General features: G+C 37.3%; 1 protein-coding gene and 1 long non-coding RNA gene across 2 annotated transcripts in view; both read left to right on the top strand.

Moving 5' to 3' along the window:
- LOC134653614 (uncharacterized) overlaps positions 1 to 12,903 on the top strand; it is a 356,188-nt gene that overhangs the window by 191,047 nt on the left and 152,238 nt on the right. The gene's annotated exons all lie outside the window — the stretch shown is intronic.
- LOC134653528 (ammonium transporter Rh type B-B-like) overlaps positions 1 to 12,903 on the top strand; it is a 67,766-nt gene that overhangs the window by 4,797 nt on the left and 50,066 nt on the right. Inside the window, exon 2 of the mRNA XM_063508903.1 lies at positions 5,282 to 5,415. Coding sequence (XP_063364973.1) covers positions 5,298 to 5,415 — 118 coding nt within the window. The 5' untranslated portion in view covers positions 5,282 to 5,297. The remainder of the gene's footprint in view (positions 1 to 5,281; positions 5,416 to 12,903) is intronic.

Raw genomic sequence — 12,903 nt, 5'->3', positions numbered from 1 at the left:
CTTGTTTATCAGCTTGAACGTTTTGCGCACTAGGGATGTCACTCTGTCGACACACAGCACTAACGATACCTACTTATTTGATTTATCGACTGTCGATATTCGTTTACGCTTACAACGGGGACAACGCCGTCCTCGAAACGTCGGAGTTAACCCGTTGTACAATTTAATGATTTTGATCTTGTTTTGATATTACCTCCACAATCGTCTTGGTGATTGTTGCGCTTCACATGCACAGCTTACGTTTAATTTCGCATGCAACAATCAGCGTGAGTGATCTTCTAGGTGGTATCAAAACAATATAATTTTATCAAAACACTCCTTACTGCTATTTGAATGAATATTGTCTTGGCCTTGACTTGACTTAAAGAAATCAAAAACTACTAAACGGCAGGTCTTAGAAATTAAATTCTTTGTTATCAATAATAAGAAATGCAAGTTTACGGTCTACTGAGTTAATTAAAACAATAGAAGAATGGGTGATATTGACATTTTTTATTCGCAGCTATAAAGATTAAGTACGTTATCTATACCTACATTATCTATTATGTAACGGAGATTATGATATGATAAGATAAGAGTACATAGTTTATTTATATGTAGTACCAAAATTGACATTATATTTACTGGTCCCGCAATGGTAAAAAAAATATCCATATTAAATCAAACTAATTAGTATTTTAGAATTTGTGTGCAACAAATAAATAAATATTAAGTATAGGACAATTTTACACAGATAGACCTGACAGGAAAGTCAATCACTTCAATAAGGCTTGGTGTTGTGGGTCCTAATAGACGAGACGACAATATATTTAATAGGTATGTAGGTACTTATATATAAATACATAGAAAATATTGAAATGCATCAAATTGTGTAAACAATAATTTATGTAAAATGCGGTCATGTGACTTCGCCCACTTTAGGGACTACGTTTTTAATGTTTGTAATGCGGTGTCGCGCGTTCGTCCACAGGTTGTGCCAATTAACGAGGTTCAAAAAATCGTGGTGTCAATTATAGAGGTTCTCATTAATAGAGGTTGCGTTCTGAGGAATTGCTTTTATGGAGGTTCAAATAACCATTGAAAGTAGATTCTGGGTTTCTGGTCTGTATATTATATAACTTGACCTTTTACACTTAACTACATTAGTTACTGCTTGTAATCATTTCCGGGTTTTTTTAAATAATCCCTTGAATTGTAGAAGAAAGTTTTACTGGAATGTAAAAAGCATATTATGTTTTTGATTTAATCAAAACTATTTCACCTACTACAGTCTGTGATAGATACCCAATTAATAAATTGAATTCTGGGTGAAGATTTAAAATAAAATTATTATTGCTATTAAAATATTGTTACTGCTCTCTACAAGTCTACATTATTTCAATAACAGAGGTCTTACTTATAGACTCGTTTCAATTATAGAGGTAATAAGAAGAGCTAAAATAACGGTTTTTTTTTCACAGTGTCAATTATAGAGGTCTTAGTTGCGATGTGGTCAATTACAGAGGTAAAATTACGAAAAGCACTAAAGTCTAAATTGCAATTATAGAGGTTCAAAAATTTCAATTATAGAGGCCTTTTCGTCTCAAGGGACCGGGACCGGACCTTTGGTTACAATTATTGAGGTTTTGCATTTATACAGGTGTCAATTAACCAGGTTTCACTGTATTACTAGCTGAGGTACCCGGCTTCGCTCAGAGAGTTGACATACCATTGACAGGTAGTTGTAAAAAAACAAATGGCCCCCAATATTCCGGCATATTCCACAGCATTCGAGAGTGTTCTGGAATATTCCGTAATGATCTGGGATGTTCTCGAGCATTCGATAGCATTCCGGAATGTTCTGGGGTGCTGTGGAGTGCTCTCAAATACTCTTGAATGTTCTGGACTGTTCTAGAAATGTCTAGCCTCTGAGACCACACCAGGTAAATTTTTTTGTAGGTATGTATATATTTCACGATCTATTCTGAACTTTCGTCTATTAAGTTAAGGTTCAAAATCCAAAAATAAAACGACTGCTTTTGGGTTTAGGTCTAGGCGAAACTTTCAGCCCTTATATCTTCAAAAGCACACGCTTCAGATAAAAACGGGAAACTTCTTCATGGACGGGAGGTAGAGGGCTACCACACCATATAACTTCCTTGATCGTATCGGGGCTCATTTCTGAGTTTTAGCGGCACGCACATTGTACACTTGCTTTTATTATATATATTGATGACGTTATTATTTGCCGTTTTAAACAATGAGAATACTCTACTCGTATCTAAATAGAACGGATACCCTTTGGACAGACGAGATCTTATGTTTAATACCATTATTGGTAAGTTTTTGTTTGTATTTTTGTGTCTGTTGCTTTTACATGTATTAATATTAAAGAAATATAATCTCTGTACACATATCTTAGTACTTACGAAAGTACTTATTTTGCTCAAAATACATATTATTATGTGGCCTTCTAAATGAGTACCTACATAGGTAATTCGGTAATTACATCGGTAGCTTATTCTGAGCAGTTCTAAGGGCCTGCCGACAAACACGAAAATAGTTTTTTTTTTTAATCTGCCTCTTACGCTCTTGCACAGTCGAGCAATAGAGAGGCAGAAAACGACATTCCGATTTTCGTGTTTCGCGATAGACCCCCTGAAAACCAGCTTCCATATCCACAAGTCACCGCTCAACCAAAACATTTGTTCCCGGGAAAAACGTAATTTCACCAACAACAATTACTTCAAAAAGATCCTAACCGCCCACAAAAGCGCACCCCAATATGACCTTTGTGGTAGTAGGGCTGGTATTGTTTATTTACTGAGGTTTCTAGTTGAGGGTCGCACGCGATACCGTGTTAAATATTTCCACGCTATCACGGCTGACGGTCTTGAAAAACAACTTTATTGTTCAGCATGCGTATTATGGATGGCTTTATCCACATGATAAAATAGCTGTCACTTTTTAATACCGCGGGATAGAAAGTGACGGGCACCGTATTACCACGCTGTCACGTAGACAAGAACGACCATCATATCCGTAATACAGGTCATACATATGATTCAAATTAATTCACTCAATTGTGACAACCTAAACTTTACTTAAATTGAAATTAATAATTTAATACTTACTTACATCCTGTAGAAATAAAATTACACTGACAGCAGTTTAAAAAATATTTTTTAATGTAGATGATTGAGAAAGTATAGGTAAAAGCATAGATATATAAGACTTTAAAGTACCTAACCATTTTATCTTTGAGTCTACCTACTGTTAGGATATTATTCTTTTATTTTTTTAAAGTCGGGTACGTATTTAAAATATTTCAAAGTGTAAAATAGAATGTTAACATTGCTATACGCTGTACAATCGCAGTTGACCCAGTGCTCCGTATAATATTTTCGCTCCATGTGCTGCCAAAGATCAATCTACCGAACACTAGATAGAACAAAAAAAAATACTGTTGCTAACTAGGCGAACCGTACTTTCCAACAAAGTATTTAGACACAGATTTACACGGATAGTTACCTGGAGTAAGATATATAACACTTTGTTTTCCTTAGAAGGTAAGAAAGGCGTTTGAAAAATAGTTGGTACGAAATTATTAAAAGAGACTTTAAACGACTTCTACGAATTCTACGCCGACGAGAGATACGAGATTCTCTCATAATATTTATTTTATTTTTACCTGACCTTAAAATATTGTCAAATAAATATATAAATAATCTTCTTACAAAATTACATGAGAATCATTTTTTGAGAGCATTTTTACCCAAGCTGAAACGAATCCGGGTAACTCTAAACAAATTGGCTACTACGTTCAGCGAGTTGCAAAATTGCATGAATGAATCATTCATAAAGTGGCCATGCATTTTTGCGGCTGGGTAGTTGTGTACCTACTTACACCGTACATTGTGTATTAACCTCTCAGTTCCCAGTGGCTCCAATATGAGTCGGAATTGTATGGATTTGAGAGGTCATGGGAAATGAGGGGTTAAGAGCGGTAAACAATAATTTACGAAAGAGCCCGAAACTGAAGACGAGGCCTTGATTATCACGATCTCCGTAATTCCTGTACACCGTAATTCCCGTAATTCCGTGGCACACGAAATGTTTTTCATCACACTAGTGAGAAGAAAAAGGGAACACACTTCTGCCTAATTTCGTACGTACATTACAGGCCTGTGTCGAAATTTAGGATACGGACCGCAGCGCCTACGCTACGTGTAATAACACCAAGCAAGTGTGATGAAGAATTTTAGTCATGTGTGCGATCCATAGGATGTGATCCACGACACGCTCCCTTCCGCGCGAAGTAATCTTTACGAGTGAGGGAGCATCCTAAGTAACCTTTGTTCTGACACCGCGTGTTTGTGAACGTGAGAGCAATATTAATATTTTATTCACGTTCTAGTATTAAGGGTTGGTTCTATGCTAATAGTAGAATCATCATTATAGGGTTGGGATTCTTTACTGACTGCGCGTAGCTAAAAAAGAGAGAAATATTAAATAACAATATTAAGCGAAATAAAATTTTCTTGATAAAATAAGTGACGTTCTCAGCCGCATTATTACTACCGCGAAATGTAGGTACCGTTCCATCCTTCAATCATTTTATCAAAGCAATTTGTCATTAAATAAGACCAAAAAAACTATACTCATCCTTTTCTTTTGGGTGTTAGTACTAGTGTAAGACAAAGATAGTATGATTCTCTCTGTCTATGTTTGAAATGAGACAGTCCTTTGACAAACTATATCAAGAAAATTTACAAATAATAGAGCCTCTCACAAAGCGAAAGCAGTATTTGGAGACCTACTGGTCAAGACGAATAAAACTAGTTATTTGATATTACAAATCTCCTATAGTTAATTATAAACACAAATAAATATTTTTATGACAACGAAAAATTATGCCATTGATTCAATACATGTCAGGCGTCAGCTTAAACTCTTCGAACCATAGACATGTAGCCAAAATGGACCACCATCTTTAGCAAAAGCACAGTATAATAAAGAGTACTAGCATACAGTATGGACGCTCCCTGCCTCCCGTTGAAACTTTGAAAGTGCCGCCCACCCGCTGAGACCCGCTCTCGGTTACCTCACAGTTACCCTACAATGTCTTATCTCACTCACACAAGCACGGTACGCGTTCACATACACGAGCTTAGGCTGTGTGCGTAGGAATGCGTTTGTTTCATACATTTGATCGCCAGTGTCCGAGGTGTGGCAAAAGTAATATTGCTGCAGTAGGCAATTGTTGTGTTTTAGTAAAAAAAAACTACCTTTTGTCCGCCAGGTCCTAAGCCCCCAAGATGGAGCCGAAAGCGCCTGGAATGAAGTACCTGCCGCTACTGGTGTTCCAGCTGGTTCTGGCGGCACTTTTCTTCGTCTTCGTCAAGTATGACGGCGATAACCATCACCAACTTCGAGGTAAGTTTATTAAATTTTAATTTTTAACAAGCAGAAACGTCTGCGAACGATGTTATTAAGCTTAGAATAAATTTTAAAAGTGGAAAATAGTACTGTCTTGGGTGAGACCATAGACTAGGAATCCTCTAGACGGAGTTTAGAGCAATTATTTCATGAAACCGATGCTGCCAAAAATACGGAGTTGCGGGGGGACGAGGTGAGCGAATCCCGTGCCGTGATTGGTCCGTTCAAAGACACGGACCAATCACGGCACGGGATTGACTCGAAGATGGAGTAAAACTACCGTATAAGTGGCAGAGGTGGCGTTACTATGCTCAGTCTAGAGGATGTCTATTTATGGGTGAGACGAACTCACGGTATTTGGCAGAGCGCTGGAGTATCTATCCAGAGGCCGTGAGTTTAAGTCTCACCCAAGACAGAATTTTTTTCAACTTTTAAAACTTATTCTAAGTTTATTTAATTAAAAAATTGTTTATGACTGGCATCGCAGGCTAAGAGGAGAGAAGTACGTGCTGTATAAATTTTAGTATAAAATAGCTATATAGCCGAGGAATTTGTCTAGCAAAATTTTTAATAGAAGTATTCTTTCAACAGTTTTAGAGTAATTGGGGTAAGAGATTAAAACCCGCGCGAACGCCAAATCTTCCGTCGCAAGTTTCACGTGGCGCGCAATAACTTTTTCTCCTTTTTAATTTCCTGGCTCTACGCCCCCTCTTAACTAAATGAAAGGCAAAATCATACATAATTGGCAACAACAGCGTTGATTAGCTACTTACATAACCAATTAATGTCAAGATCCTTATTACGTCACAGTCATTTTAAACTGAACAGCCATTTTAATTAAAGCGAAGTGCACTCGACGTGTAAAACAATTAATTTGTTCGGAATTTTTCGCTGAGCACTGCCGTCTCCGAATGGAGGCACTGGTCCTTATAAACTGTGGACTTGGGCAAACGTGGTGCAGATCTGATGAGTTATCTGCTATATGGAGCGTACAAAATGACTCGCGGTTATAGGAAAAGACTCTTGTTTATTGACCGACTAGCAACTTGCCTCGGCTTCGCATGGGTTAACAGATTGTACATAAACCTTCCTCTTCAATCATTCTATCTATATAAAAAAACCGCATCAAAATCCGTTGCGTAGTTTTAAAGATCTAAAAATACATAGGGATGGACAGACAGCGGTAAGCGACTTTATTTTATACTTTATTAAATACTTTCGTCGCAATTTTCAACCGTTTCTACTGAAATTTTGTGAGCAGGTTCGATCATTTTTTTGCCGTTTCATTTTTGGAAAATGTTCTAAATTGACAAGAAGAACTTAAGTTACATTAGGGTCTATTACACTTACATTTATAATTATACGTAGGTACAACGTACATTTTCACTTCGTGATGACAAATGACTAACTTTTTCTTCCAGTTCAGATGGTTTTGAATACAAAGTCTATTTGAGGAAGTCTATGCAAGGACGTCATGAAATGAGTGCGAATTATCTTTACAATGAATACCCAGGATTAATTGAATGCAGGTCATTAATTGACGCTAACTGGAGCAAACGAAATGACGAGTAACGCGATATGGCTATTATTTGAACTAGCTTTTGTAAGCGACTAGCTAAGACCGCGTATATATTTTTTCACTACAACAGCTCGTAACCTAAAGGATGACTCACGTTAGACCGGGCCGTGTCCGGGCCGGAGCTTCCGGCGCTTACTTTTCTTTGACAAATGACAGGTGATCACGTGATGCTTTCCATAGAAAACGTAGCTTTGGAAGCTCCGGCCCGGACACGGCCCGGTCTAACGTGCGTCATCCAGCGTGAATCAGCTTTAAGCTTTGAATATTTCGGTTGGAGTCAGCCTATGCAAATATAAATCTTAGAATAAATTTAAAAGTGGAAAAACTACTGGGTGAGACTTGAACTCACGGCCTTTGGATCGATACTCCAGCGCTCTGCCATCTGAGGCACCAAGACCTCATCCATAGCCAGCAAGTATAGTCTATAGTTACCGTGTGATTTTCTTCATGAACAAATTGCCCTTGATATACCAGGTCTAAAAATACAGTACGAAACCTGAAATTGTAAGTTGAATTTGCCTTTAGGTCAACAGATGGCGCTTAATTCAACAAAATCCTCTTTCACACCACCTATTCGGAAAAAAGCTCTTTTCCGAATAGGAGGTGTGAAAACTACTATTAATGTTTCATGAAGAGGTAGGTAGCTCGTTTGGCTTATTTGTATGGTACGCATGTTTTGCCTAATTTCCTATACAATTGCGTTTGCCAGCGGAAGGTTGTATAAACAGCACATTAATGGGGAATATATTAACTGGATTGAACTGAAACTCAATTTCGAGTTTGTTGATTTGGGCATCGATCGTATTTAAATTATTTATTGTCCTGAAAATGGGCATATATTATATATTTGCTAATTTATTTATGTCGTAGTATAATAAATAGGTACTTTGACATTGCCCTATCCATACTAATATTAATTAATATTATAAATGCGAAAGTGTGTCTGTCTGAGTGTCTGCTACCTCTTCACGCTTAAACCGCTGGACCGATTTAGTTGAAATTTGGTATACAGACACTTTGAGTTCCGGGAGCTTTCCCGGAACTGGCATGTGCTTACATAGGATACTTTTTATCCCAGAACTCACCCCTCAAGGGGGTGAAAAGGGGGGTGGAAATTTATACCGGGAATCAATAACCGCTGAACTGATTTAGATAAAACTTGGTATGCGGATAGTTTGAGCTGTTGGAAAGAATAAAGAATAGTTTTTATTCCCAAAATCATCCGTTAAGGGTGTAAAAAATGTGGTGGAAATTTATAGAGGACCAATTTGCGAATGCAAAGAAGGATGAATAAAAAACAGATTTGGTTGAAAAGTAACGCACCCAAATTACTTATTCCACGCAGACGAAGCCGCGGGCAAAAGCTAGTTTATTATAAGTATTCATTTAATATAATTAGAAAATCTAAAAGTAAAAACGAATTACCTAAACAAAGTTCAATTACATACATCGTCTCACTATTTTCAAATTGTTAGTTTCCTGTCCCCATAAAAAACTATTTTCTATACAACATACTACGTTACTTAATCTTACTGTTTATTCTTTAATGTTTTCATAATAGAGAGCTTCATAATCTATCTTATTTATACACTAAAAGTAGTGGCTCCTCTACCTGTGTACTAAAAAAAATTACGAGATTTGTGGGTCAGCTGGACAGACTTAAGAAATAGTTTTTCCGTGAAATAAATATTTTTTTAAATTTTTTCTACTGCAGATATCCACTATTTTCATATCTATTTGTCGATCAAACAGTACGAGCCGTGCATACAAACCTGTTCCGTGCAAAACAATAGCAGAAGTTTGTAGGAAAACATCCGAATGCACGAAACGTGGCGCCTATTATTGTCATGCCTAGTTTACCCATCGGGGTTTCTTTATTGCGGCGTGCATTGGACCCACTGACAATCCAACCTCTAGACTGAGCTTAGGCCAATTCTTTCATGAAACCGATGCTGCCAAAAACACGGGGGTGCGGGGGGACGAGGTGAGCGAATCCCGTGCCGTGATTGGCCCGTTCAAAGACACGGACCAATCACGGCACGGGATTGACTCGAAGATGGAGTAACGCTACCGTATGTGTGGCAGAGGGGGTAGCGCGACTATGCTATGTCTAGAGGTTGGATTGTCTGTGATTGGACCTAACTGGGCAATTGGGCATAGACTGAAAAAATCCGGTCAAGTGAGAGTTCGTTTAACTCGCGCACTGAGGGTTGCGTACAAACTTTTCATTTTTTCATGTAACTATAATCACGAAAGAGTTTTAACCAGAAGTAAACTAAGTGTACCTAATTGTGTTCAGCGCCGTCATAATTCTTTACCATCTAAACCGATTTCAACAATTTTTGTTTTATTTGAAAGAAGGTGTTTTTAGTGTACTTTCATAGATATTTTAAGTATAATAAACATCCGGAAAGGGGCTTAAATTGCTAATTAAATTAGAAAATGTTTTTTGAAATTTTTTGAAGATATTTTTAAAAAATAAAAATTTTAAAAAAGTTTTGAAGATAGAGATGTAATTATATGTATTTTTCCTGTAATATTTATGATAATGTTATTGTTATGTAAAAATTCCATAATTTTTCGTTGGTTAAACTTCGAAGATAAGGCGCGGGGGATAGTTTTTTTTTCACATTTTCCTTCACAGGTCCATTTTTTTCACTATGAAAAAAAATATATGTGTCGCGATGTCCTTATTCGGGGCGAACATATACTGTTTTAACTGCATTTATTCCACAATAAGACAGACACAGTACACACAACTTTCTCACGCCTATTCAGTACATCCTAATTAATCCTACGCTTCTCATTCCAAAAGTTCATTTAACTAATTTCACCCGACCGAGTTTAAGTGGGCTCCACTCTATTTGACATGCGCCAGTTGTGTAGCTATATTTGAGAATTGTGTAATATTATTCTTACTATATTAGTGGCTTGGTTTGTGATTCCCTGCATATCTAATTACCGACGGTAGAATAATTTCTTGAGTGGCAACCGCGAAGGACGCGGCATGAGATAGTCCCCAACGGTGGGGAAATGGAGTTGGGCGGGACATGTGGCTAGGCAGAGTGATTGCAGGTGGACTAAAATGTTAATAGAATGGTGGTCGATGGTAAGGTCGGTCGTTTTGTAACAATAAAATCGGTTTTAGGATATTGATTAAAATTTAAGTTATTTATCGAATTACTCAATGTTGGCTAGTATTTTTTTCCGTGTAAATTAATTTCGGTTGATATGATATCATTTTGAACTAAAGCAAATAATATACCCACAGAATATGACATCATTCTGGTAATTTTCATGGTATTTATATCTACCACATTCTCAAATAAACACCGAAATGAAAGGGTTACAAATAATCTAAAATATAAAATAATAGATTGTTATAATCATCGAGCCGATAGCAAATTAAATATCGGTCGATGACTCGGTTCGCGCAAAATTAGGCTGTGTTCCATCGGATCCCTTACAAGGATAAAAAACCTTGTCATAATTTAATCAAAACTCAGACAAAATAAACTTTGGCCGAACCCCGATGAATACCTGGAGGTTGTTAACAAGGTTAATTAAAATGGAGTTATCTTCAAAGAGGGGAAAGTGGTTTTGGCAACATCCCGGCATCGGTTAATGCCTTATCAGCTTATCGCGTGACATTATAAAGCATATAAGTTTTTGTCATTGCGTAGTAGTAGTAAGAGACGGTCGTACGCTTCATGGCATGCACGTGACATGACATGACATGACATACTTGGGCCACTTGCACCATCCCACGGACAAGATTCCCTAAAGTGGATCAAGCTTGACATAAGTCATATTTTTTATGCAGAGAAATTGAAAGGCGTCATCAAGGGAGCACCAAAATTAACTAAATTAATATGTATATATGTATTATACATATACATAAATCAAGTAAATGAAGCTATACCTACATATCTGAATTTCAATATATTTTTGATTCATAACCTCCATAAAACGTAACACTCGCATGGCACACTCATTATGTCGCTCATACATTGAACTTTATTGCTTAGGTAATAGGGATGGCGACTGGTAACCAAAGCTACCAAAACATGGCGCACCTGTTCGGTGTAGCTGTAAAACGGGACTTATTTTTAGACTTCATCTAGTTTTGTTCGTATGAAACATATATGCTGAGATCACAAGGCAAAAATCGTGCACTGTTAAAACGGCAATTAAATATTTTTGTTTAAAAAGTTTTGCAGTTGACATCCTAATGTCACCTTTAGTCTTGCTATTGAAAAATGGCTCACAGCTACCTACGATTTAAATTTGTATTGAATATAAATACGTAGGTTGCCCTGAAAGTTTCGGGAATTGGAAAAAATACGCGTTTAAATGAAATAAAAGTACTTTTATTGTTTTTCAAAGTATTCTCCTTTGTGTTTAATGCACTTTTTCATTCTCTGAAACCAGTTTTCAAAACAGTTATTGAACTCTGAACTGGGGGTTGACGAAATGGCCATTTTATAAGCGTGGACTGCTTCTTCCGCGGTCTGAAAACGCTGACCACGCAACCGATTCTTTATTTTCGGGAAAGTAAAAAAATCGTTGGGACTTAGGTCGGGGCTGTACGGAGGATGGTCCAGTAATTCGACTTTTTCGCCCTTCAGATAGTCGTTTGTTTTCTGAGCAGTATGAGGGCTGGCATTATCATGGTGTAGTATAATACGGCGGTTAGGGTTATTTTTTCGCAGTTCAGCAAAAACAATCGGTAAACAAACGCCTATATACCAATCGGCATTGACAGTTCTTCGATCTTCAAGAGCAATAGTCGCCACGTGACCCGATTTGGAGACAAACGTGGCTACCATTTTTTTGATCGTGCTGCGAGAACGAACAACTTTTGTTGGCTTCGGCTCGTCTTCGTAAACCCATACTCGAGATTGGTTTTTGGATTCAGGCTCATATGCGTAAATCCATGACTCGTCACCTGACACAATACTAAAAACGGCAGTTGAGCTTCCTCCATTAAATCTTTTTAGGGTTTTGTGGCACCAATTGACACGGACCGTTTTCTGCTCGTCAGATAACAAGTGAGGAATCCACCGGGAAAACAACTTCCGCACGCCCAACTCTTGCTGTAAAATAACTTGTACCTGACTCATTCCAATGCCTAAAGTCTCCTGAATTTCCCGATATGTAACATGCCTATCTTCTTTTATCAGTTGGCGAACAACATCGATGTTTTGATCGGTAACGGCAGTTTTCGGTCGACCCTCACGTACGTCATCCGCAAGAGACACACGGCCACGTTGAAATTCCGAATACCACCTGTATATTGTCGTCTTCGAAGGTGCTTCACTACTAAAAGCAATAGTCAATCGGTCTCCACATTGTTGTTGTGTTAATCCACTTTTAAAGTCATAATAAATCATTGCTCTAAAACTTTCGCGGGACAGCTCCATTTTCACCAGCGACTCAACGACTTTAAAAAACAATTGAAAATAGAACATTGTTTTTTTTTTCTAAGTGGCCAGTGTTTTCGAATAATGAGACTATGCTTGTAACAAAGAGGTATAACACATGTCAAATATACGTTCCTAAGTATGCAATTCCCGAAACTTTCAGGGCAACCTACGTATAAAAAGGTCTGTTCTGGTATAGACAAGCATCTGACACTGCCCCAGGCTATCGCAGATACTAAGACAGATACGCTACTCTAGGACAATTTATTCTTTATACAGTACATTACCGTTCGCCGATAATATAATAATACACGTATATAATTATATTAATTCATGTACCTATTTGCCTTTTATTTACTATTGACCATTGTGTGAAAACCATTATTTATGTTATGTTTCTAATGTTTTGGGAATAATACTAACATTACTGTTGATTAATTTGGAAAACCATTTATATTATTGTAACATTATTCAAAATAATTA

Source organism: Cydia amplana, chromosome 13, assembly GCF_948474715.1.
Source record: "Cydia amplana chromosome 13, ilCydAmpl1.1, whole genome shotgun sequence".
NCBI classification, from domain to species: Eukaryota; Metazoa; Arthropoda; class Insecta; order Lepidoptera; family Tortricidae; genus Cydia; species Cydia amplana.
Note: the sequence above shows the minus strand (reverse complement) of the source record. Positions and strands in the feature narration are given on the sequence as shown.